The sequence below is a fragment of the Numenius arquata genome, chromosome 4, assembly GCF_964106895.1.
Source record: "Numenius arquata chromosome 4, bNumArq3.hap1.1, whole genome shotgun sequence".
Taxonomy (NCBI): domain Eukaryota; kingdom Metazoa; phylum Chordata; class Aves; order Charadriiformes; family Scolopacidae; genus Numenius; species Numenius arquata.
The window spans coordinates 17960314-17987935 of record NC_133579.1 but is presented as its reverse complement, the minus strand read 5'-3'; the positions used below and the strand labels follow the sequence as shown (position 1 = coordinate 17987935).

Below are 27622 nucleotides of genomic sequence, written 5' to 3'. Positions count from 1 at the left end.
CTTTTGTCTTGTTGACCAGTTGACTTACTGCCTCTTGAAAGCTACAGCTTTGTGTGCACTGATACAGACAGAGAGCTGTTGTTATTTACAGTTACATGCAGTGTACACTGAAAACATTGGTAGCCAGAAGTTGAAATGAAAAGCTGATGTTAAAGCAATAGCTCTGTTCAGCTTTCTCAAGCCATTACGAAATATACTTCAAAATATAATTGTTATGTAATTTGGTGTAGTGATAGTTGCAAAAAGAATTTCATAAATATGATTTAAAGAAACCCAACAGAACAGCAACAAAAAACCCCACAAACAAAGTTTTGTGATCTTCCAATCAGAACATATCAACTGTCTTACCTGAAAAAGTTTGAATTCTTGAAGTTGCTTCCTTGAGTTGTTAAGTTCTTAGCGTAGGAAAAACTGTGTCTACAGTGTGGTCCAAGATGGATTTCTGTTCCTGCTTTTGGATTATGATTTTCAAAGTAGCATAAATCCATGAGAATTCAGGTTTGAAACCTCTAGCTCACCTTAAAATTTTATAGTAAGTCTCTTCTCTGAAGAAATTATTTCTTTGGACCCACCCCCGGTGCTTTTCCTATTCACCAGTATAACCAAACTTCCTGACTTTTAAAAACTAGGCATGATAATCTTCAGATATCTGAACCTGGGCAGCATGTACCTAAATTTTTGGCTTCCCCTCGTCAAGTATCTGTGTTCTCCAAGCAGGTCTAGCACCACATAGTGTTTATCTGGACTGGGCAATAGACATTCCTTGCTCTGTTCAGTCCTAACTTTTATTATTCCCAGCACAGCTGTTCTGTGGCCTGGGATCCATCAATTGGCTGATCACTTGTGAGGCAGAGCAAAGCATCATGGTCCCCCCTTTCAGGTTTTGATGAGATTCGTCATAAGCAGAGAGCATGTCTTGTAATTGATGTGATTGTATGTGTGACTTCAAACTGTGGCTTCTCGTTGCAGTATGTCATCAAGCCTGACTGCCATTGTTTGACTAGGTTAGGTTAGGATTTGAGAATGTAATACTCACTAAGCTGTACTTAATAAGCTGCAATTTGACCTTGCCTGCTCTTTAAATGGGCTATTTTGGTTGCTCGAGATAAGCAGTAGAAAAAATGGTGACCCCCACCCTTCAATTAGAAAAACCCTTGTAGAAATGAGAAGATTACAGCTAAGCATGGGCATTGCTGGCACTTGATTGCCCCATAACATGTATTGTAAAGGGCAATATGTCTTAAAAGCATCAAGATTCTTATAAACTGTTCTGCATACTTTGGTAAAGTATATGCTAGAGCACCCTGGAAAAAATAAGACACATATTTACATCATCAAATATATATATATATATTTTGCATTTATTCTATTCAATAGACACATACCACAAAACACATACCACTCTGACTTGTGCATTTTGTCTGGAAGGTACCACCAATCTCAAGTAGGAGACAAACAGGAGTGAGACAGCAGAGTGAAGAACATCTGGGCAGCTGCTCCTCCTTCCCCATGGTGGTGGGGAGCGCTGCTGGTTCTTCCTCCACTGAAATTCTTCTCTCCTACATAGCTGTCTGTGACGGTGCATGGAAGTTTGGGTTAAGAATGGCTTTCTAGTTTTCCCCTTGACTGTTGCATAAAATGGAGTAAATAAAGATGGATTTAGAAGGAGGCATGTGCGTTGATCAGACACCAGAGGGTGCCACAGACTCACTTTTCAACCAATACAGGCAAATTCGTAGATGTGAGGTGCATCTGCGTTGCTTGGGCTGCTTTTCCCGTAGAATACTAAGTATAAATGTCAAACCTGACTTCATGCAGGGTAGTGCTCAGAACTCTGTGTTCTGTTTGCCCCCTTGTCCTGATAAGCTTAAATCACTGGAGACTGTTAACAGCTGGGAGAGTTTTTCTTGTTGATTTCTGGGTGTGAAATGATCAAATGCAAAAAGCATTAAAGGAAGTGGTGTAGAAGAGAGAATATACGGAGGGATTGCTGAAAATGAAAGCAAGTCCATATCCAACAGAAATGTCTGCATGTATACTCTGGAATATTTTAAATTTATCACTTTAGTAGAATGATTTTTAATTTTTTAGTTTACTTGAAGCACCTTACCTAAAATGATTGAGGTTTGTTTGAACAGCGAGGAAAAAAGTATAGTAAAAAGTACAAACTTAACATGATTTCTGAAACTTACATTAATCTTTAGCGAGCACTAGTTCTAAGGAAACGTAATGATAGTTTGGGTTAAGTGAAATAAGTGTAGCACTGTTTTCATAGGTGCAAATTAATCATTCATCAAAGCTAGTGACTCAGCAACTTAATCCAAACTTACATTCCCTCACTGAAGAAGTTAGAATTGGTCCTTAAAAACAGTACAGGTAGAGATGTCTACTTGCATATCAGATCTTGTATGTGTGTACTCGCAAGAGACTGTGTGCATGGAAAAAATAAATAAAATAGTAACCTGATAAGGGCTGGTTTTAGAGAGCTGAATCTTGTATATGTAGAAAGGTGAATATATGTATAGTCTGGAAGTTTACCTCCTTCTTTGCTTAAGTATTTGGAGTATGTGGCCAGATTAAAAGCTAAAACGATTTACTGAAACTGCGTGCTCTACAGTTGTACCTGAGGTGCAAGCATCCTTACTTGGATTACATAAACAGTTCCACCAGGGTAAGGTCAGGTTCCAGCACCTGCAGCTCTGATAGCTTGTGATGTACGTTCTTGGTGCTGTTTGTGCTGATTTTTGTAATCTCCTTCATCAGCAGATCAAGGCAGTCACTGCACTTCAGTGGGATTCTTGCCTCTGCCATCAGCAAAGACTTCTCTGTAGTGGTCATTAAGAGGAGGAAGCAGGAGTGTACTTGTGAAGATCAGTTAGCACTCAATTAGCATGCAGTGAAGCTTCATTTACACGCTTCTTGAAAGATCGGGGTCTCTGTTAGGCTGACAGAGCATGAGTATACTCTTGGAACTGCTCGGTTGCTGGCTGTGAAGGGGCAGGAGGAGCGAAGCTGTTCTGGCAGCGATGACTTAAGCTTTAAATTGTGACTGTGCTAACAACCATTCTGACATAGGATGAAGGGTAACAGTTTTAAACTGAAAGAGGGGAGATTTAGACTAGATAATTAGGAAGAAATGCTTTACTGTCAGGGTGGTGAGGCACTGGAACAGGTTGCCCTGGAAGTGTTCAAGGCCAAGCTGGATGGGGCTTTGAGCAACCTGCTCTAGTGGGAGGTGTCCCTGCCCATGGCAGGGGGGTTGGAACTAGATGATCTTTAAGGTCCCTTCCAACCCAAACCATTCTATGATTTGGGGCACAAGCCTAGTCAGGAAGCTATGTCTAGACGTAAAGAATGAAGCTGGTTGAGGAATCCGAGTGTCCTTTCCCTGAACAAATCATGTAGAAACTTCTATCCACAAGGGCACGCAAATGAATGGCAGGAAGAGTAAGGGAAGGCTGGACTCCTTTCCTAGCCAGGCTTCTCTCTAGAAGTTACTGGGAGAAGACTTGTACCATAGAAACCTGTTGAAGCCCAAAGGAGAAAATGTATATATAGTTTTAAGAAAAAAATCCCATGGCTTTCTTGTGTCTTTTGAGTATTGCTCAAACCCAACCCCTGTTGTAATAACTTCAGCTTCTACCTGTTGCAAGTCAGAAGACAGCTTCCAAGAGATCCCATTTAACCTAAGAATGTCAAGGTTCTGACTAAACCCTTGTTTAAGAGTTATGTAGGCCACGCAGTATTTTTCTGAAGATGAAATTTGTCCAACTTTGCCAGCGAATACTCTTTAGGAGGGATGGGTGGGTGTGGTTTAGTTTTTGTTTTCTTTTGTTTTCCATATCAAAAAACTTTCAGATTGAGTGCTTCCACCTGTCTGTGTTAATAATGCTGACTTGTGTTCTGGTTCTAAACCCTTGAAGCCACTATTAGGGCCTTTGTCACTTTGTGAAGCAAAAAAGGTTTTCTTTTCATGATCTAAACTTAATTGAAAATAACTTGGGTGTTTTAATTGCCAAAGTCTTGCAAAAACTTTTCCCATATAAAATTCATTCAGTATTTTAACTAAAATGATATTTTAAAAAAAAAATAATAGCTGAGGCACACAGGCTATTTACTTAACGTGAGCTTTGCCATGATTATAGCTACTTAGTTATGTTAGCCCTAAGCATGCCAGACTTGAGTTTTTATTTTGAACATGTAGACCAAAGCTGCAACAGCAGGATCCAGATAATGGAGGGATGTTTAGAACTAGAGCTCTGCTGCTGTTCTTCATAAGCATAGCATCCTTCCTGTTTGTTGATAGTCTAGAGGCTGTTTCTTTGTATCCATTCTGAACAAAGCATAAAATGTTGGTTTTCTCTTTAGTAGAGATGAAGATGACATAAATGATGTGACATCTATGGCTGGGGTCAATCTTAATGAGGAGAACGCGTGCATTTTGGCAACAAACTCGGAGCTCATTGGTACAGTGATCCGCTCTTGTGCAGATGAACCTTTTCTCTCCTCGGAAGTGCTTCAGAAGAAGATCTTGAACATAGGTGAGGACAAAGCATATGTAACAGATATGTATGGATGTAGTATTTCCTTGCCTGTTTCATCAGTCAGCTTCCAATCTTTGAAGGAGGAGCTGGAGCTGTTAACATCTGCCATCTCAATTCATGTGTTTCTACCAAACTATACTGAGTTTTTAATTCCTCCTCTAGGAAATGACTGTTCTCAAAGGTTTTTTTACATGGAAATAGTTTGAAGCACAACCAGGAAAAAGAAATTGATGCCACTTTTATATGTGAGAACTGAGCAACTTTATTACTCTTAAAGTTAATGGAACACATAACAACCATATAGGTACTAGTGTCAAATCAAACATTAAGTGTGCTTTTCTGGTTCTGCAGCTCCTAACTTGATGCATTACACTGGTTTTCCTAACAGCTTTTGCATTCCTCAGCCTGTTCAGATGTATGTGCTCTATTGACCAACGTTACAGATCCTGCCCATGTGATTAGGAAGAAGTTTCAAACTGCCAATACACACTGGATAGACCTTTGTTTATGACTCCCTCTGTGGAAAAATCTTCTGTTAATTTTATGCAAAAGAGATGTTAAAGCTGTTTGTATCAGTGAATAATACTGTAGAATGTATGTTGAATGGCTGAGACTAAACTGCAATAGGAAGTTTTTAGCGTATGTATCATCTTAGCTGTTAGTTTCTGAGCAAAATCATAACTAGCTCAGCAATGTCAGAGCAGGGAGCATGCAGTTGTATAGCACCACACTGACTGGTACCACTGCTGTCTACAGCAAACTGGATGAACGTTGCGCAGCTCCTTGCTTCTGCTCTCTGCCTGGTAGCTTGTCATACTGGAACAGCGAGTTTTACAGCTGAGCATTCAGGAAAGCCCGCAGTTCGTATGTGCAGTCATAATTCTGTCACAGTGGTTTAACTATGTGATCACAAAGTCTTTCTACATGCAACTAGTTCTTAGTCTGAACTAAGCACCTATTCTGTGACGAGCATGTAACCTGCAAATGCTGTCTTCTACCTCAGCACATCCTTCAGTAGCGAGCCAGATGTACCATCTGAGCTGTATGGGGCATAGTTGAATGAATCAAGTGCTGTGCTACTGGTGGAGGATGGAAAATACACATTGAACCTGGTGCCTAGAAGATTTTCTCAAAATTCAGTAGAGGGTTAACCAGTTATCCATGGGAAACCGGTATAAGGAAAACTAGAGCTCTACAAAAACATAAAGAGACAGTATTTTTAGAATAATTGTCTGGTTTGGGATGTGAAGACGATTCTTTGAAAGGTGGAAAATACAAGCCTGGGTGTTTCATGACTGGCATGGTAGCTGTTCCACATAATAATAATTCATGTTGTAAATGAAAAGTGTTTTGATTGCAAGGAAAGGAATACTGTCAAGGAGTACAGCAATTCAGAAAATGAACGCTTCTGCTCTTGAACTGAGCCTTCTTTGACTTAAGTGTGTATGTGTGCGTGTGTAGGGAAGTCTTGAGGTCTAGGGGGATTTTGTTTTGTCTTTAAGTTGACTTTTAGTATTCTGATAGTTTAGTGGGAAACTGCTACGAAAGTGTTGAAAGGTGCTTGAGCAAAATGAGCTTTGCACTCAGCTAAGGTAGAGGCCAAAGCTTACTGGCCAAGATCAAACAGTGGGAACACTTTGATCGTATCTGGGAAAACATTGTAGATTCTCCCTGTCTTGTGAGATTGGTATTCATTTTCAGTTAGAGTAGCAAAGGCAAATGAAATAGGTGATTAGTGTTTTTTACAGTGTACTGTTTATCCGTTCTTAACAGTCCACTTGGCAATAAATACTGAAATGGGTTTTGAAGGCGGGCTGTATATTGCATCATAAAGTATTACAGCCTCTGTTAGTGCAGTTGAGGGGCAAGGAAAAACACTTCTGACGGGTACAGTGTATGAGGCATGTGAAAATGCTGCTTGCTGTGCCCACCAGGGAAAAGTCGCTGCTGTCCAGGTGTCTTGATGGAGTTGTATTGAGTGATCGATGGTGTCAACCATGGGAAGGCTTCTCTGTCGGCAGCCTGCAGCCACGGGAAGGTTGTGGAGGTGATGCCTAGCTCTGGGCACGGGGCTGGAACAGCTTTGCCCAGAGCTGTCACCAGCCTCAGTCGCAGCTGCTAAAACACAGAGAGGCAGCAGCAGCCTGAGAGAAGAGGTTGAAGGTGATGGCATGATGACCCTGGCTGGACTTGATCTGTGTTGTCTGAGCTGCTGCCATGGGATGGTTGGGTCTGCCCCATGCTGGGTGGTCGAGGCAGGTGAGAGGGTCCCGTGTGCCCAGAGTGCGCTGCAAAAACCATCCCCACTCATCCAATAAATGTCATGAGTTGTTAACAAGCACAGTGTCAAGCAGGGCAAAATGTAATTCTCTATTTTTTTTAATTACTGGAATTAACAGAATATGGCACTAATTTCTACAGCTATTGCTTCTCCCCCTCCCCGAACATGAAGCTTGATTTGTGTTCTTATTAACTTTGTCCTATAAATGACCTTGCAAGAAGAGTGGTTCTGGAGGCTAAGTGAAACAATGTCTATATTTTCTGAAGCTCCAGGCTAAGTTTTATTAATGTAATGTCTAAGATCTTTGAAGTTGTGACTTTACCAGGAAAATCATAATCTCCAAACCTTTATTCATAATGGGTATGACTTCCAGGGGGAACAGAATACCTGCTGTGCTAATTATTTCAATTATCAGCTACTACTAAAACACGTAATGGATTTTCTCTGCTTCCACAGGTAAAAGGCATGACATTATGGAACTTAACTCTGATGTTGTGAACTTGATCTCCCACGCTACACAGGAGAGATTACGAGGGCTTCTAGAAAAACTAACTGTAATTGCTCAGCACAGAGTATCAACCCACAAGGTAAAGGGAATCATTAAGCAAGTTTTGCACCAAAGTTTTCCTGCTTTGCAGCCTTGAAGGTAAACCTCTTCCAACTGTAGGCATGTTATATGCAATCTGTGCATTTTCAGTATCTACCAAAGGCTGGTTTTGTTCTAACTGTTTATAGCCTCTAACTGTTCCTTACGTTTTCCATTCCACTTCTTGGATAGGTGCTCTTAAAACCCAACATGAGAGTAAATGCATGCATTTCTCCTCCTCCTCTTCTATAGAAGTGGTGGCTGTTACACAAAATGTGTCTAGCTTTACATTTACCATGCAATTTTTGAATGCGCTCGGTGGTTGGGTTGATTTAGGGGCTTGTGTTTGCTTTATGCATTTACTGTTGGTGGAACTACAGTATTGGCTCAGTAAAAAGCCTTGGGAAACTGAATCGAGTATTTTATTTTTAGAAAGTGCTCCGTGTGAAGGCAGAGACCCCTTTGATCTTAAAGTTTCCGGAATGTTTTTTCCACCAGTGCTACTTAAGATTCCCTCCCCTCCCTCTTGTATTAGCTCCATTCAATATAAACTATATTGGATTCCAGGGAGCCAGTATCCCTTAAGGTGCCTGTATGGTGCAAATGGGAAGCAATAAGTTACTAGTGGCCAAAATAGCTCTTTGAGGCTTTTTTTTTTTTTTTATTCAATAATAAAATATTAGTCCTTACTTTTTTCAGTATTAAGCTGTTTTAGAAAAAAAATTTGGGAGTCAGAAGCAGGATGTATCTGTCAGCTCTTAAGTTCTTGTTTGTTTGGGTCTTGGTTATTTTTTGCAGTAACTTTATACTTAATGAAATTTGACAGGAACAACTAACTGATGGGATAGAAGTTATTTTTGTAGTGAACACTTTTTATAGGCTTTTAAGCGCTGGAGAAGCAATAGTAAAGAGCAGGAACTATTTGGAAACTTCCAAGTATTTATAGTGATGTCTGGAGCAGTTGGAGTGTGCTGTTCCTTGCCAGAAAAAGATGCAGTAGCAAAAAAAACCAATGCAGAAGTAGTATAGAGTTTTTTATGAGAAGTCTTCAGAGATCTGTGTGTCTTCTGTGTTCTGTGTTCTCTCTTCAAAGTGGGAGATCCAATAGAGCTCATGAGCAAAAGTGAGGTGGAAGCTGAAGTCCTGAGTAACCAGCAGGACTTAGGTGTCTTGGAGACACCAAGTGCACAAGGGAATGTTTTTGGACAGTGGGCTTGACAGAGCTGGTTTCTGTCTCATTGAACTAAAGCAATAGAAAACTGATAGGTTTTTGTCTGATTGTATTGCCAGAAGCAATGATGAGATTGTAAGCCTGCAACAAGCTTGCTTTCTTTTCCTCTTTTCTCAAAACCAAAACAAACAAACAAGAAGTAATGGACATAATAATCCTAGAGGCACAGGTACCCTCTCTCGTTAGGAAGATGGCATTATGCTACAGAGGAGCCTCCTACAGGACTGCGTTTGTGAGTAATAATATTGTGAGAGATGCTGACAGGCTTTTAGAAAGCTAAATTCAAGAACAGCAGACTATGGGGTTTTAGAGTCCTGTTATGTATTTATATTTTTATATATATTTTTTTTTTTTTTTATTTTTTTTTTACACAGTCTGGTATTCTATCTCCCCCATTGCTTGCCCCTGTCCTCTTTTCCGTCTAGGCTATCAATAGGTACAATGTGTGCAATCCATGTATTTCAGAGAATTATCAAGAGCCTTTCCAAGAGAATTGGGTAGTTGGCCTGTAACACTTTGGCCTATCTTCGTAACAAAACAACGGACAGCAATAGGTATAGGTGTGGTGAAACCAAGGTAACTATTGTTAGCGTAGAAACTGGTGTAAGAAGCCAGTAATTCATGGGGCTGTACTTGGGAAACTCTTCTTTCCAGTTTGCCCAGCTCATGCCTAGCAGCTTATTATCTGATGGATAGCCCTGCAAGAGAGAGAGAGTTGGCAGTGTAAAACCTTCATACCAATGCCACCATGTAGGCTTGCCAACTTTATGCCCTTTTTTGCCTAAATTTAAGAAATTTTTAAAAAGTATATAACTGGAAGTTGCTATCTTAATTAGGATAAAACTGTCATGGTGGTCTGTTTATCTGAAGTAGCAATAACCTTTCAGATTGTTGTAAGCTGCTGTTTGTGCTGCGACTGTTGTTCAATGCCTTTACAGACCCTTGGTAAGACCATAAAGGCATTTAGCTAATGGGTTTGGTTCCTCAGCTGCTTCCCTCCTATAATCTGTAGAACTGCCAAGGTATGAGAGTATGCGTGTGGCATAATATGATACTCGGGACCAGAATTGATCATGACAACTAAACAGTATAGTGATTAAAAAAAAATAAAATAAAAAAAAAAAACCAAACCATTTTTAATGCGGATGGATTCTGCACAGCATGAAATGACTGCCATGCTCCTGTGTTTGGAGCCCATGAGCACATGGCTTCGAGAGGCATGGTCCGGCGCTGCGCTGTAAACATTGCTCCATGAACACATTTTCCCCATGTACTGCAGTACCAGTACGCTGCAACCCTCAGCTGCGCTATCTGTAGGGCGATATGCTGTGGCAGCTGCATTGGTTTAAGGGGTAAGCTCTGCATGTAACAGGGTGAGCACCTGTAGAGGTGTAAACAGCCAGCCTCCTCCTACCCACACCGTGCTGCCATCAAACTGCAGAGTGCAGAAGTAACTTGCCAGAAGCCTTTCTGTCCTTAAGTTGGTTTAGGAGTTGACTGTAAAAAGCCAAAGCTTAGTAGATTCCCACATAGTAGCTGAGCCTCTGCAACTGCCTGTGTTGCTGCTCTGTCCTCAGCAAGGCTATTCAACGTGACTTGAACTGTTCAGATTTTGTGGGAAAACTTCGTCTTTGTGGGATTCTTCCATCTTCTTTCCTGGTGGACTGGAGTGCAGCTTCCCTGTGTGGGGGTTTTTCCTTTGTGCCCCTGCAATACGTTCCTGGTGCTAAACCTCAAGTGCCTTAGTCTGGTTTCAGATTCATTTACAGGTACCTGGCAATCTAGGAAGGGAGTTGCAAATCGCAGACAAGGTGATTCTTGAATTTGTTGCCAGCTCTCTTCTCACTAAAGACATACTTGGGGAAGCTTTGCTTCAATGCTGCATGTTTCAAATATGTGTAAACCTAACATAAAAATTTTGGTAGGAATTGGCTGTGCTTTAGAGCAGATCCATGGAGAAGTCATAAGTATGTACATTTGAAGAAAAAAAAAAAAGCATGGAGAAATGAATTTCATAACAAGATTGTATAGATGCATTAATGTGCTCTGTTGTGTGAAAGCAATAGCTTCTTTCAAGATAGCGAGTTAACGGCAGGTTAAATTTAGCTCAGTTAAAATAAAAACGACTTTTTAACTGTCAGATATACAACTCGAGCTTTGGCACATACAAATCTAACCTCACTGTGTATTGTGGTTACGTGCTTTATTGATCACTAAGTTAAATTCTGTTCTCAATTATACTTTTAACTTTATTTTTGTTGATGAGATGAAATACTGTTATGAATGCACCCGTTTCTTGTCCCATATAAGCTCATGGTAGTGTGGTAGTGCATTGGGGTGCTTCTGCTTGAGAGGCTTGCATTTCTAATTGGCATAGGGTCTTGGATTTGGCTTTAAAAACATAAGTATCTAATTCCGGCTTTGGGCATTCCAAAGCAAAACACTTCTAAACTCTGGAAAAAAATAATATTCTGGTAACATGGTTTTCTTCTTTGTCCCTTTGAAAGGAACATGGTGGTGTATTATTATAAACTGCTACTTGAAAGCAAGCTGTACTAATGTATGAGACTGACTCAAAGTAGCATTAAGGTTTTGAGGGGAGCAATAAAAAAGAAATCTCAAGCAGTAACAGAAGATGGGGAAAAGGTTTGTTGAACTTTTTTGCAAAGCCACAGACTCTGCTTGGGAAAGAAAGTCTCCTTGGTTGCAACACGTGGTGTGGTCTGAGCCACAGTTGGTGCTACATGACAATGTGGTGGCTCATTAAAGAGGACAAAACTTAATACCAGAAGAAGGATTCATTTTAGGCTCTGTCTGGGCTGTGAGAATTCAGACTGGGGGACAATGGTGCCCTACAAGAAGACTTTTACTTTCCTCCCAGCTTTTAGAAGTATATGACTGGGTGTGGGAAGAAGAATCTGAGTATAGTGTGTTTGAAAACTGAAAATTTAGCAACTGAAGTCACTGATAGTCCATATACTTAAAATATACCCTTGCTTAAAACACAGCTGTAAAATACGCTGGGCGTGTTCCAGAAAAGTCATGTGTCAAGGTTGCTTCATTAAAGTGTGAGATCGGGGTAGGGCAGAAAGAAGTGTTGCTGAAAGTATATAGTGTGTTTGGCTGGTAAAAGCCTAAGGATAAATTTTTCAGGAAAAGATAAGTTCACAAAGTAACAGAGAAAGAAGTTGACTCTGGAAGGTGCATTAAAGAGTGGTACAAACAGGTGGCACAGATGTGCTTCATCTAGAATGGGCTCCCTGCCTTGTTTTGCCTAATGCCCTCTGGCTACCATGTGGCTTAAATGGCCTGTCTTTGAAAGAGCAGAATGGTAAAAACAAGCTTTTCATTGCCATTTGACCAAGGTTTAGATTTTTCCTTTCTCTGCCTTCTTTCCTGTCTAAAGTAAAACTAAACTCAAGACTTTCAGTGAGGGCAAAAATAGTATGAAATATAAACAGCTGATTGTTATTTTTTTTAGACCAAAAGGACCGTAGTCTTGTTTCGATGCATGCACGTTCAGTTATTGTTGGAACTGTTCATTAGTATTCTCTGGCCCAGCTTTGCACAGGGGACTGGACCAGATGATTTCCACAGGTCACCTTTCAACATAAACTATTCTATGACTCGAGGGCATCCACTGAGGCAAAAATATGTATTCCTAAAGCTATAATAAACTATATATCATTTATGTCACTTTCCCCACCCCCAAGATTCATTATAGCTATTTCTGAACCACCCCTCTGCTCCATAAAACCTCTTTTTGGGAATTCCCGGTGAGACTTATTTCCAATTCTGGATTAAATGGCTAAAACAAGAACACCAAACACTAGAAACTTATAATGTCAAATTTTGTTTTTTCTTCATCCTTTCTCTTTAAAGGGGGAAGGATGTGGTGTTCTGCTTCTTTACAATCCTTTTTTTTCCCTCGTAACCTGACAGACTTTTACATATCCAGTAAGCATACAAAGTTGCCGTTTAAAACAAAATTGTAGATTTGAAGACTTTATTGTTGCTAATAGTCAATATAGACTAGATGATGTTAATGTTACTTGTTCAGTAACCTCTTACTAGTCACAGGTGCCAGGGAACATACCTCAGTGGAGAGGGGATGTGTAAATGACTACCTACCACCTGAAGTCTTTCTGAAACAGCTTGCATTTTTCAGCTTTGAAAAAATAGTTTTGATCTTTTCAGGCTGTTCCCATTGGGCTTATTAGGTCTAGTGGTGTATATGAAGGTTTGGTTGTCTATAACAAACTTCTCTTTCCAGGGGAATGATAGGTACATCGTATCTAGTGACACCAGAGCACAGCTGAAATTTCTTGAAAAGCTTGACCACCTAGAAAAGCAGAGAAAGGCTGAAGAGGAACGTGAAATGTTGCTTCGAGCAGTCAAGGTAAGAACTTCACAAGGAGTGGTGTCCTTTAGACTGGTGAATATCTTTGGGTTTGTCCTATTTCTGCTATGAATATAGTAACCATTAACCCTGTAACTGGAAAACCATGTTTAGGATAGCTTAAGCTATACAGCAAAGGATTTTTACGTTCTTTAAAAAACAGCAGGATTTCTTTCAAATGTGTGGTGGGGTGAACTTCTTTTGAGATTATCCCTGCCAGTCAAAATGAAATGAAAGAAGTATTGTCATAGCTGTAAACTTCCTTCCTGACTCTATTTCTGGCTCTGAAATTGGTATGTCTTTTTCCATATCTGTGTATGGCCCTGTTTGAAAATATGGATTCACTATGTTTGTTCAAACTGGAGCCTGGTGAGTTCCATCGCCCTGCCAGATGTATTTTTCTGTAGTCAGATCAGAGGGCTAGCCTTGGAGCTGGTACCCTGGCATCTGCAAACCCCTGCTAGGACAGAATAAGTACCCTTCCTCCCCCTTCCCTCCCCTCAAGAACAGGAGGGAAAAAAACCCAACAAAACCACCAAAAAGCAATCAGTAGATATTGCTCCAGCAGATATGACTTGATCATCTTCTGTTTGTTTGGTTTTTTTGGTTTTGTTTCAAGCTGAATTCTGGAGCCCCATGGGTGGAAATCTAATCTAGACTTGAAGGAATCATGTTGTACTTGCACGAGTATGACTCCCGTTCTTTTCTGTACTTCCTGTCCTTTTTAAGTGTCTGCTGCTGACATGAACAACATCATGCCTAGACTGGACCTGACTGACAGTGTTAGCATCATTTTCAGCTTAATCTTGCTTCAGGCTAGAGCAGAGGCAGCCGGCCCAGATGAGGAGGGGGGTTGCGCGTATGTGCGTGGAGGGGGAGGGAAGCCAGTCTGGATTGAGGCATTCACCCCTGGAGCTAAATCTTTCAATCACCAGAGAAAATTGTCATTTATTAAATATTTAAGGGATACGACGCTGTTTGGATGCCAGTAATTTCTGTTCAATCTTTTTCCTCTTCCTTTGGTAGAGCCGTTCCAGTAAAGATGATCCAGAGCAACTGCAGTTAAAGCAGAAAGTGAAAGAGGTAGGACTTTCCAGTTACCATGCTTGCCTTTGTGTGTTGAGAGAAGGTTGGCAGCCCTGTCCTGGCAATTAGGTCAGGGTTTATTTTGCTGCTGCATACCATTTGCAGAGGCCTTGGGGAAGGACAGGAACTGCCACAGGCAAGGGCAGTGCTTCAAATGAGGTCAATGAATTATGAGCTCTCTTTTTTAACATTTTATTTTTGTAGTTTCAGTCCTGTCTAGAGACGGTCCTTTGTAAACTGCAGCAGTACACTTGGTAGGAATATAATGTGGGATTAGAAAAAAAAAAAAAAGAAACTTTGAGATTTAGCATCTGGGACTGTACAATAGGCTACATTTTTCCAGGGTAATTGTTCGTTTTGTAAATCTGATACTGCTTATAATTCTTTGGCTGGGAGGCGGTACTGGGATTTAGTTTTAAATGGAAAACGCCTCTGGCTTTTAATTTTCTGGGCCCAGCAGTTTTCTGTTCTGGAATGGAGCCCTTGTTTCACACAGTTCATGTTTAGCTGCAGGGGTTTTAGTTTATAGCTTAGACTGGTTAAGCTTTTACTCCCAGAGGCCTCTGCATAGCAACTGTAGAAATCAACAAATAAGTTCATTTATGTCTGCAGCCTCCTCTCGGTAGCTGACTTTTTACATTTCCCAATATCCATTTCCTGACTTTTCTAGCCTGAGAGAAAAAAGCTCCACTAATTGGAGCTTATTTTAATTGAGCCTTAATATTGGATCTCACTGGAGTTGCCCCCAGAGCTACTGGGAACAGAATGAAATGAAAGTACCTAAGGTTGAAGATGTGTGTGCGTGTGTATGTGTGTGTGAAATTTTTCACTTGACCTACAGATTCTTTTCCCTGCTGAATAAATCATCAAGCCTGTTCACATTTCTGATTAAGGATCTGACAGCAGACGATAATAAAGACAATTGAGGTGTGAGACGTGTGATACAGAGCTGAAGAAATTGGTTTCTATAGTTACTTGACTGATTTCATGCAATTTTTAAGGATCTTTGTGCTAAATGAGAGTTATTTTCTGAGCAACCTTTTTCCTTAACTGTGCCTCTTGAACTATGAAATTTGTTGTTGCTTAACATTGCTGCACTTGGCTCCTAGGTGCCAGCAGCAGCAGCAGGTTATTTATGAATGCTTTAAAGGCCCTTATTGTTTGGATTAATGTAGGAGCCCAGGCAAAACAAATGGAAATCCAGTAAAATAGTATTAGAATCAATGCTCTGGATTTTCACTGTAGTAGAGGAAATTTGTAAAATAAGAGGAGAAGGAAGGAACTTGCTTTACTATCTATCTTTTAATTCTTTCTTTCTGCTTATAGCTCTTTCTTCATGCTTACAATCTGTGAGTACAAAGTTGCCCTAAAGCCCTTCCCAGTTTGCCTCTAGTGCCACCAGCATCAACAATCAGTGGGTGATGCTAATTTGTCTTGTTTTGTAGGTGGCTTTACCTCTGCATCATCTGGTCGTTTCTAGAGGTTCTTTCTTTTAATAAAACACTGCCAGACTCTTCATTTATGCAGCTTCTTTTCTCTTTTCCTCTGAACAGTAATGTGTAGGGTCTTGAAAAATATATTCCGTGATCTGGATATTCAGAACAGAAAGAAGTCAGGTATGTGTTTTGGGTTTTTTTTTTTTTTTTTTAGTTTGGTTGGTATTGTTAATGAGATCTCTTATAGAAGTGGCATATAGGTGTACAGGAAAGGAGCCAACAGAGGAGAGAAGGTGTCTGAGTTCAGTGCTCAGTGTTCTACTAAATGCTTGAGTTCACCTCCTTCAGTGCATCTTAACGTTCTTCATTGCACTTGCCCTGCATATTTCTCCGTGCTGTGCTGTTCCCAGAGTGATGGTCTCCAACTGCTTCACCAAAAGAAGAGGAGGCACATGTGCCTCGTGGGACAACACAGATCTTTGTGTTGGTATTGCCTTGCCCTCTGTCCTGTTGCTTTGTTCCTCAGAAAATGAGGCAGCCAGAACTTCTCCAGGCTTCACATGCCGCACAGGAAACCCACCTTCTGTGCCAGGGTTGCTTTCCTACCTGTGAAACTGGAGTCTTGAGTGGAAATGAGCCCAAATGCAGCTTGTCAGTTTTGGCACTTTATTGACAGTTTGGAGATAAATGGTCAGCATACAATTGCATTAAAAAATGTGAGTAGAGCTGGAATAAGAGCAAAATAAAAATCAACAAATATCCCAAGGCTGAAACTGGTAACACAGATGCACGGTGTATACTGGGATGAAAGCCTGAAAAGGCTCATCGTTGTCTGTCTGTCTTGTGTTGTGAGTATAGCCTGCTCCTAAGAAACCACACTTGGGGGAATTTTCATACCTCTGTCAGCTGGAATCAGATCCTTTCCAGGTCACTCTGGCTGAGTATCCCTAGGAAAGCCTGATCTGATCCCCTTAAAGTTCTTTAAGAATGAATATGGGCCTTCCTTCCTCAAAGCTGTCTTTTATGTGTTGATGGTGACCCCCCGGAGAAGGGAGAGGGTGTGGAGTAATGACACTGGAGCATGTTCTAAAGCAATGTTTCCCAAAATGCAGAGTGTACATCCTAACAATGAGTACTTATAAATCCAGGATGTGCTGTCATCCAGCAGCTGGAGGCAACATCTTAACATTGCTGGAAGTACATCCAGAGACTCGGCAGTGGATTCTTTTATCCAAAAGGCTATACATAATTGCTGTGACCTTTTCATCCCTTTTTGCATGACCTATTGCCTCAAACTTCCCCTATGCCAAGTCATTTACTTTCCTATACTCTTAATCTATGTAGCTTGCTATGAATTAGGTCTTTATTTACTTCCCCCTTTCACCTGTTTCAGCAGATTTTAATACCTACAGAAAGCGTGCATTCCTTCTGAGACAGCTGCAAGGTTTGCCCCAAGCTGCTCCTTTGTGTGCTCAAGAATTTTGTCCTTGTTCACCTCATGGGCCAGCTCTTTGTGCAGTGACATTCCTGAAGTCTGGGTAAATTACCCCTGCTTTTCATTCAGCCTTATCTGCCACTTAACCTGAGAGGATACAGTCCTTGCATTGTCCCTGATGTGAGGACTTTTTAAACCGTAACTTTTTCTAGGTGCTTTCTGCTATTTACAGTTCTACTTTCAACTGCACTTCCAATCACAAAGAAAGCGTTCAGTTGATGCAATTTTTGTAGCTGTATTTATAGTTTATCTCTGGCTTCATCCCTATTCTGAAATGAGCTTACTTCAATTGAGTAGGTGTAGGATACCGTCAAATGCACATGCACGCCATATGAACAGTGCATCCCAGAAGACCTGCAAAAATGTCAGTGTTAAACAGTGTGTACTGTAAATTTAAACATAAACCCTGATCTTCTGTACTTCTGTGCTTGTAGTATGGTTTCAGAAAGCTTAAGGCTGAGGCTGGGCAAACCTTTCAGATTGTATGTGTGCAAGATTGCTGCTTGGGGTTGAGCATGTTTTGATACCATCTTTGCTTGTTCCATAGTACCTACCTTCATCTCTGCTCTTACCTTGTGGCACCTTGCAGCATCTATCGGTGGAAAAAGGTGAGCAGCTGCATCTTGAACTGGGGGAAGGAGGTTGTGGAGCAAGCACTTGATGGACAGCAGACCTGCCTGCCCTGTTCCTTGCTCTTCCAGCACTTCTGTACACTTATGACTGCACAGGTCCTCCCAGTCCCTTGTTTGATGCACTGGTGCATTTTACTGTTATGATTTTGACACGGATGTCGCAAGATGGGCAGCAGATGCTGAGAAAATTCAATACCTTTAGTATAAACTGACTGGGAGGAAAATAGAAAACCCTAGGTTCTCTGTAAAGACAAAACAAACTCAATCAAAACATCCAGAAAAGTCTACATGATTACAGTGAGTTCCTGAGTGCTATATAGTAATGACTGAAATTTAGTTATGTAGTACCTTCTTTTCAAAAATCATCTTTTTTTTTCCTTTATTTTCCTGTGTCCATCCTAACTCTTTCCCTTACTTTCTCTCTCATTCTCAGACAACAAGTAACTGTAACCTGATTCTTTGTCTGCAGCTCTCCCTACTGTCTCCAACCCACATTTTCAAGCTGTTAGTTTCTTCCCCGCCCCCCCCCCCCCTTGTGCTGCTTCTGTATTTAGTCTTCTGGACCTAATGGTTCAAATTCCTTAAGACCACTCTTGTGGCAGGGGAAAAGGAAATTCCCTAGTTAACCATAACCTCTCAAAAAAGCAAACAAGATGCTGCGAGCAAAATAAGATCTTATCACGATCAATTGGCTTTTTATGAGCCTTCAGTGACATTCTGAGAACTTCTGCTTAATTATCTGATTTATATTATCTTTATTGTTCTGTAGTGTTCCTTACCTGCTTCTGCATGGTTTGGGGGGGGGGGGGGGGAAGTGTGATTATTGAGAGGCATTAATTTTGTTACCTGCAGTATAGCCCTACAAATAGCAAAGGGCTGTCATTGGCGATTTGATGTGTTACAAGTCTTGCAGAAAGTCAGGGATGGAAATCCTGTAAAGTGTTAGCTTATTGAGCAAATGGAAAAGTGAACCAAATCCCTCTTTATGTGGCATTCATCTTGGGTGTTTTGAAGGAGCATAAGAAAAGAGCAACTGAACTACTGTGTCGGATACCCTGAAACCAGCTGGCTGGAAGATGATAGCAACTGTCTTTATCTAGGGAAAAACAAAAGCTGCCCCCAAACTCCATTAAGCCTGTTCTTGGTTTTTCAAATAGCCTTTTCTAAGTTTCTCTGAGAGACTATAATGGACATGTAACCACCTGAAAGTATGGCCTTGGATTGGAAACTTGCTAATAGAGGTAAGAGAATGTCCATCCCTTACTGGATGCGGGGGGAAACCTTGCAACCAAGGATGAGGAGAAGGCTGAGATACTTAATGCCTTCTTTACCTCTGTCTTTAATAGTCAGACCAACTACCCCCAGGGAGTTCAGCTTCTTGGGCTGGAAGATAAGAATGGAGAACAGAACAACTCCCCTGTAATCCAAGAGGAAGTAGTTAATGATTTGCTTATGCACCTGGACACGCATAAGTCTATGGGGCCGGATGGCATTCACCCAAAGGTTCTCAGGGAGCTGGCAAGAGAGCTTACCAAGCCTCTCTCCATTATTTATCAACAATCCTGGTCAACAGGAGAGGTGCCAGATGACTGGAGGGTGGCCAATGTGACGCCCATCTACAAGAAGGGCCGGAAGGAGGATCCTGGAAACTACAGGCCTGTCAGCCTGACCTCGGTACCGGGAAAGATCATGGAGAGGATCATCCTGAGTGAGCTCTCAAGGCATGTGCAGGGCAGCCAAGGGATCAGGGCCAGCCAGCATGGGTTTATGAGAGGGAGGTCCTGCCTGACCAACTTGATCTCTTTCTATGACCATGTGACCCGCTTTCTCGATGAGGGGAAGGCTGTGGACGTTGTCTACCTGGACTTTGGTAAGGCCTTTGACACCGTCCCTCACGGCATTCTCCTGGAGAAACTGGAGAATCATGGCATAGACAAGTGTACCCTCCGCTGGATAAAAAACTGGCTGGATGGCCGTGCTCAGCGAGTTGTGATTAATGGAGCAAAATCTGGTTGGCGGCCGGTCACCAGTGGTGTCCCTCAGGGCTCAGTTTTGGGGCCAGTCTTGTTCAATATCTTCATTGATGATCTAGATAAGGGGATTGAGTGCACCCTCAGTAAGTTTGCGGATGACACCAAACTAGGTGGGAGTGTTGATCTGCTTGAGGGTCGGCAGGCTCTACAGAGGGACCTGGACAGGTTGGACCAATGGGCCAAGGCCAATGGGATGAGGTTTAATAAGGCCAAGTGCCGGGTTCTGCATTTCGGCCACAACAACCCCAGGCAATGCTACAGGCTTGGGGAAGAGTGGCTGGAAAGCTGCCCAGCAGAAAAGGACCTGGGAGTGTTAGTGGACAGCCGGCTTAACATGAGCCAGCAGTGTGCCCAGGCAGCCAAGAAGGCCAACGGCATCCTGGCCTGTATCAGGAATAGCGTGGCCAGCAGGAGCAGGGAAGTCATCGTGCCTCTGTACTCGGCACTGGTGAGGCCTCACCTCGAGTACTGTGTTCAGTTTTGGGCCCCTCACTACAGGAAAGACATTGAAGTGCTGGAGCGTGTCCAGAGGAGAGCCACCAAGCTGGTGAGGGGTCTGGAGAACAAGTCCTATGAGGAGAGGCTGAGGGAACTGGGCATGTTTAGTTTGGAGAAGAGGAGGCTGAGGGGAGACCTCATTGCCCTCTACAACTACCTGAAAGGAAACTGTAGAGAGGCGGGGGTTGGCCTCTTCTCCCAAGGGAATAACGACAGGACCAGAGGAAATGGTCTGAAGTTGCGGCAGGGGAGGTTTAGATTAGATATTAGGAAGAATTACTTTACTGAGAGAGTGGTCAGGCACTGGAACAGCCTGCCCAGGGAGGTGGTGGAGTCACCATCCCTGGAGGTATTTAAGAAACGTGTAGACGTGGCTCTTCAGGGCATGCTCTAGTGCCCGGGATTGTTGGTTTGTGGTGGGGTGTTGTGTGTGGGGTTTAGTTGATGGATGCTGCTTGCTTTTTTTTTTTTTTTTTTTTTTTTTGGGGGGGTGTTGTTGTTTGTTTGGTTTTGTGTTGTGTTTTTTTGTTTGTGTGTTTTTGTGTTTTGTTTTTTTTTTTTTTTTAATGTGGTTGGACTCGATGATCTCAAAGGTCCCTTCCAACCACTAAGATTCTGTGATTCTGTGATTCTGTGAAATTTAGGACTAAAAGTACAATAGAAAATATAATAATGGAGAGCCAGAGGGTTCTGTGCCAAGAACAAGTGTTGGCTGGGCAGCACGATGAGATGGAGAAACCTGCAGGTGGAAGATGGGTCTTAAACCTTTTCTAGCTTTGAGACCTCAAGAGCGAGTGAATGAATACACAGCGTTACAGCAGCTGAAAATAATTCAAAATATCATGTGTTTATAAGAACAATGATTGGTTTTAAAGTAATGTCTTGCAAGGGCCGGACACTGTCCTGTTGCGATAATGCAGGTCTGCTGACAGTTAGAGCAGTTGTTTCAGATGCTATCATGTATGAAAAAAAAACCTACAGAATATATTGCTTTGGTGTGGTGCGTTGTAGTCTTTTCTTGCCCTTGCAACAAAAATAGCCTGGGCTGTGTCTGAAGACATACATAAAAAGAGCTTGATGCTGGTTGCTAGACACCCAGGAACTTCTCTGGGCCTTCAAGTAAGGCAAGCTGATGAGACTGCATGGGGGAAAGCATGTTCCAGGTGTTCTAGAATACACAGACATGCATCAATAATTGTTAAACAAAACAAAAACCTCGTAAAAGGAAATGCACACTTCACACTTGGGAAATTCTTAACAAGAATGGGCAAAATTAGGAGTCAGTAAGTCACTGCACCTTGGACTTTTTCTTAAATTCTGTGGGGACCTAGTTATTTATATATTAGAAAATGTCAAATATCAACTGAAGGAATTTATGTGTTTTTTTTCCTCTGGGTAGATTACTTCATGGCTATCCTAGAAAAAATTTCTGTTGTTCTCAAAGCATCTTTATTGCACCCTTTAATTGTAGACAGACAAGGCACAACTGGAGGACACAGCCACTGTAGGGGCTGTTCTGCCACCAAAGCATGTATGTGGAATATTTACCTGAAAGAAACCTACAGTATTACATACAGCCCTATTGGAAGTTAGGACTGCATATCAAACCAGTGCCTGCTATTCTGCCTTTCTGCTGTTAAATCTGAATTACAACAGAGGGAAAAGTCAGTGGAAACTAATTGTATGGCTAATTAAAACAGTTTGAAAGGAAGCAATTGCAAGAAGAGAAATTGCATTATAGGCAAGAGGAGGGGATGATAAATGTTTAAATATGCAGCCTTCAAATGTCAGTTTTCCTCAGAGAATGTCCCCCATATGAGAAGCCTGCTATTCAGCTGCATTCAACCTGTAGGGCAGAAAATTTTGTATAGAAAAGGTAGAGGCCGGAGGCAGTAATGCTCATTGAGCTTTATGACAACCAGTGCGAGAGGCTTGGGATTGAAAACAGATTTTTAAGGTTTATTTTTCATTTTCGTCACTAGTTCCTTAAAATGCTTTAAGGGAATGCGAAAAAAATTGGAGTTCTTTTTTTCCAAAGACAATGAGGGGAGAAGCGACTGGGAGCAGCAGAAAACTTTCAAAGCTCTAAATGGAGGACACAATGAAACCCAGTGAAATTTTGAAAAAGATGGTCAGAATAAAGAATGGATAGAAACAAGAGAGAAAAGTCAGTTCAGTGGGGTAAGTGGCCCACTTTAAAAGGTACCTCAACATTCAGTTCTTTCAAAATGTATGATAAAGGGTAATAGTAAGGATGAATGTGGATGTCCAGGTTCCTTTTTTCACTGAAGCAAGCTGGAAAACAGTAAATGTTCATATTTGGTCACAGTTGCATTGACTTAATTTAAATTTTAATATTCATTAATTTGCTGTTTAGTTTCTTTATTGTGGAACCTGAAAGAACTGGGGGCTTCTGCCTCTCTTGTATGCTTATATTCCTTGCTTTTTTATCCCCTGCAAGTCTTATACAAATTCTTGTTCATCTACTTTAGTGCTTTTATTACTCCTGATGTACTTATTGCTGGATAGCACACATAACCCTTAGGCATACATTAACTTGTCTTCAGCCTTCCCTGGTTTCCTCTCCTGCCAGTTTTTCTGTTACTTTAAATATTTATTTAATCTGTGCCGTACTCTGTCAGCCTACAATGTCATATGTGGAGACATCCCCACTTTTTTCTTTATATTAAACCCAGTATTTTGTAAGTGTGCTTTTTTAGTCTTTCCCTTATATTAATTGCAACCCAGTCCAGAATTCTGGTGTTTAGCTTCTCTGCCTGTCTGTCTTACCAGCATTTCTTCTGAGCTCATTTACATCCATAAGGCTGTATTTATTTGTTATTGCATTGCCAACACTATTTTGGGGTGGTTTTTTTCTAAACATAAGCTCCTAACACTTAAGTCTGAGAAGTAGAGAAAAGAAACCTCTCTTCATTTATTTCTTAGTACTTTACTTATTGAAACTCCCGCAGAAGTGGGCAGTGGTATGAATTTCTTGTCATCTGTATGTCATCTGCCAGCACTGGGCTGGACAAGTGTCACCTGTTTGGCTTTCCTTTAACCTCACAGCTGTTTCAGCTCTGTGAGCCCTGGCTAATACAGATGCTTAATTTGTTTTCCCTGCCTTTAGAGAAGTCTTCCCTGGTAAAACTGTCCTTGAGGATCTAGTGAGTAAAGGTTTCATGTGTTTGTAGAATCATAGAATGGTTTGAGTTGGAAGGGACCTTAAAGATCATTGAGTTCCAACCCCCCTGCCATGGGCAGGGACGCCTCCCACTAGAGCAGTTGCTCAAAGCCCCGTCCAGCCTGGCCTTGAACGCTTCCAGGGATGGGGCGTCCACAACTTCTCTGGGCAACCTGTTCCAGTGCCTCACCACCCTCACAGTAAAGAATTTCTTCCTAATTATCTAATCTAAATCTCCTCCCTTTCAATTTAAAACCATTACCCCTCGTCCTATCACTACACTCCCTGATAAAGAGTCCCTCTCCAGCTCTCCTGTGGGCTCCCTTCAGATACTGGAAGGCTGCTATAAGGTCTCCCCGGAGCCTTCTCTCCTCCAGGCTGAACAACCCCAACTCTCCCAGCCTGTCTCCACAGGGGAGGTGCTCCATCCCTCTGATCATCTTCGTGGCCCTCCGCTGGACCTGTTCCAACAGGTCAATGGAAGCTTATATCAAATACCCTGTTCTGCTTTGGGTACTTTGTGACCAGACATGAGGGGTTTCATTACACCTTTTTGAAGGTGAATGTGTATTCAGCTTGGTAGCTCTTCTGTTCCCTCCCCACCTCCTTTGGTAATACAGCCACCTGCAGCTGTATGCATGATGGATTAGCTGGTGTGAATTAGTTGATTTTATTTGTACTGGAGTATACTTTTTCCTTTCTTCAGTTGTATTTGAAGGATTCTTCCTTAGAGTATTTAGGGAAAATCTTGCAAGATCTCTGTAACTTGAATTACTGGAGCTCTGATAACACTAACAACTAGGTATCACGTATTTCCTAACTGAAAGGGTTTGAAACCAACTTGCACTATTGCTTTAAAAAAAACTCTCGGCATCTCGTAGCTGAAGTACTTCTTGTCGTCTTATGCAACTTGAAATTTAATTTTTAATATTAAAATGTCACTGGTGTAGTAGTAAAAATAGATTTTGCATATCGTCTGAAATACGGAGTATGAGACGTAAGTGAGAGAGAATTTCTGTGGGCAGGAAAAGAAATATTTTCCTCAGTAGAGAATTGAGTGAAGAACAGAGAGGTCAATTTTAAAACCTTTCATTTTGTGTGATTACAGCCATGCTGCAAATGCCATTTCACTATAAGGGAGGACTTTAAAACATAACTTACTTCTTGATTTGTGCTGCAGGTCAGATTAACTAAAATGGTTATTGTGTCACCCTAGAGATTCCTGCTTGCTGCAAGACCAGACTTTAAACCCTATTTTTATTATTAAAAAAGCCAGCAGCAACAAAGACTATTTTACAAGTTCTGAGACGTTTTCATAGCAATTTGATCCTTATACACAGGTTTTTAGAACTCTTTGTACTGAGATTCTTAGCATATGTAAAAATCAAAAAGTGGGGAGAAGGAGCATGAACATTCATTTGCCTCTTTCCTGGAGATTGTCCCCTCTCAATGCCCTTCTTGAGGAATGAATTTTGCACGGAACGTGTGTTGGACTCCTGTGTTGTGGCGGAACAGGAGCATCTTTCAGCAGATGAAGTAGGTCAGGTTGAGGGGAAACCTGCTAGTTTGTGGGTTCAATGCATGGCACAAGTTCCCCCTGCTCCTCTTGAATTGGCATTACACTCTTCTCTCTTCAAGGAAGAAAAATCATCTGTCTTTGAGATACAAACCTGGGTATGACAGTTCCTATTTGTATCCTATTTTAGTCAGAGGCACCACTATTAGTAAAACTGGCCCCTAGAAGGGAAACAATACTAGATGCAGCTTCTTTATGTTGTGTATACACTTTATTAAAATATTACTTTTACTGTCTTTCACTTAGTGCAGTGATCTTTCTGCCCTAACTTGTGTGCTACAAAACTCTCTGTTAAAGAAAGATTTGACTCGATATAGTTGCCTCTTGCTCTTTCCTAATCTTGTTTAGGAAAACCTGGCAATAGTTACTCAGCCAGTATCCTCAGGTATCCCTTGATGTTATCATCTACCTGTCTTCTCCTTATCCTGTGCTTTTAACTGCTCACACAATGTTTGGACATTTAATCTCACACTTTTTAATGGAACAAAACTTGATGAAAAGATGATTTTGCTGGCTTCAGCAGGGTAATTTGGATGCCTGCCCGTATCGCTTAATGGGGATCTGTTGAGTCCATTATGGAGATTGAGTGTTTAAATTCATTTGTCTTAATTATGGTTCTCAGAAAAATCCCCAAGATGTCTAGAATGTAGCGAGACTATGATTTCTTTTTTTCTTTTGCTCCAAAACTCTGTTGAGATTCTGCCTGATTTGAAAAATCCTTTGGCTGGTTACAAAGTGAAAAGTAGGTGATGGTAGTAGCATGTGTTTCTGGCATTGTCTTGGAAACTGCGTGGCCAAAGATGCATCAGTTCTGTTTCTAGAATGTGCATCTTATTTATACCATCCACCAAGTGTCATCCTGTCCGTTGGATCGGTGGGTTTTTTGCCAACACTGCTCCCCCTGCAGCAGTGCTCACTCCTGCATGGTGTCTGTGTTGACAGCATGCATTTCGCAACCCATCTAGTCCCCTCCAGCCCATGCTGATGGCAACCCAAAGCCCCCTTGATATTTATTTCATGTCTCTGCCCCTTGTCCTTGGTCTTTGCTGCCCAACAACATCAGCTGTAAAGAGGAGGGGGCGTGTGTCTTACTTCAATGCTGCTTCAAACCAGTGAGCACACGTTCAGCAGCCACCCATTTTTAAGATGTCTAACTGCAATGAAGCTGGTTTGTATGTGTTTTGTAGGGTTGAGGGAGAGGAGGGATATGTTTTCTGATGATTCCCAGTGATAGAAGCAGAAAGTTAAGCTAATAAAGCCCTTTGTTTTCATTTTTGTTTTAAGTTTAATGGTTTTGAAAGTCTTTTTCATTTTAAGTGTAATGATTCTTAAAGCAAACCGTCTTTCCCCTTCTCATTTCTTTGCCACTGGAGCCTTTTGGAATTTAATTTGCCCCCAGAGTGATGCTATGTGTGTGGCATATTGTAAGGCCTCTTCTCATGGCAAGAAGACTGTGGTGGACAGGCAGCCACCATGACAACTGAGCTAGATTGCTAGCAGGAAAGTGTACTTCTACAGGGATGCTCCCTGTGAGTGAGGGTGGCTCCAGGTGTTGGAGGCCTGGGCAGCTGGGGCTGGAAGTCAGCATGTGCCTCTGCCAAAGGATCTCAGCGTTTTATTGCTCCCGATTAATCCAGAGAGTGATGAAGATGTCACATAAAAGTGGTTTCTAAGTCTCTGTGTTTCACAGTTTGTGAAGTTTCAAGTTAGTTTTTCAGAGTTAGTCTTGTTCTCCTCCATCCCTGATAGGTTGCAATGTGTTCCTGGATACAAATATACATATTTAAGACTGAGATTAAAGGGGAGTTCATCTTAAACATCTTATGCAAGTAGACCAGCTGGGGTAATGTCATAGAATCGCAGGACTGTAGTTTTCAAGTTTAAAGGACATAAAGGACATAAAACCATACAGTCTCTAAAATATTCTTAAAACCAGTGCTGTATACTTTGAAAAAGATAAACAGAAAAACCCCATTCAGAACTGAAGTAATTCTGATAAATATGGTTTTAAATGTTTACACTGCACACAGAAGCAAAAATAGACTGTGTGGTAAGTGAATGATGGTATCTAGCGCTGAAGAAGTACTACTACGTTTCTGTAAGGAAAAGCCTACACAGTGTGATCAAAGCTGACTTGCCAAATAGTGTTGTTTTCATAACTGAATCATTTGTCTCATCTTCCAAAAAAAAACCAAACAAAACAAAACCACCAAACAAAAACCCAACTACTCTCAACATATTTATGTCAAAGTCTTGCACTCCCTGATTTATGTTGAAAAATCTTGAGCATGCTGTAGTTTGAGTCTTCCAGGGCAGGATGTCCTTTTAGGAGTCTTGCACTGAAATTCTTTAAGTAGCCTAGCTGGCTGCAGTACTTGATGTGAAGCTGCCAGCATCCCTGAAGTAAGAATCTACCAATCTGAAGTAAAATTACAGACTTGCAAAAAAAACCCCAACAAACCAAACCCTAAAAGCCAACCTCTAAACCCCCCTAAACTATCAACAACAACAAAAAAAAGCCCCCACCCAACCACATGGTATTTGTGGTTTTTTTATTGTGGATTCTTATTTCAGTAGTAGAAAGTTGAGGAGTAATGCTGTGTAGGTGCTACAAGCTCATTTCTTAGCCAGCTGAATTTCT

The 27622-nt window shown here is 41.4% G+C and overlaps 1 protein-coding gene across 1 annotated transcript in view; it reads left to right on the top strand.

The window, feature by feature from the left end:
- Positions 1-27622, top strand: part of TAF4B (TATA-box binding protein associated factor 4b) — a 76638-nt gene that overhangs the window by 36110 nt on the left and 12906 nt on the right. Inside the window, exons 10-13 of the mRNA XM_074146547.1 lie at positions 4372-4541; positions 7282-7412; positions 12916-13041; positions 14068-14124. Of these exons, the coding sequence (XP_074002648.1) occupies positions 4372-4541; positions 7282-7412; positions 12916-13041; positions 14068-14124 (484 nt within the window). The remainder of the gene's footprint in view (positions 1-4371; positions 4542-7281; positions 7413-12915; positions 13042-14067; positions 14125-27622) is intronic.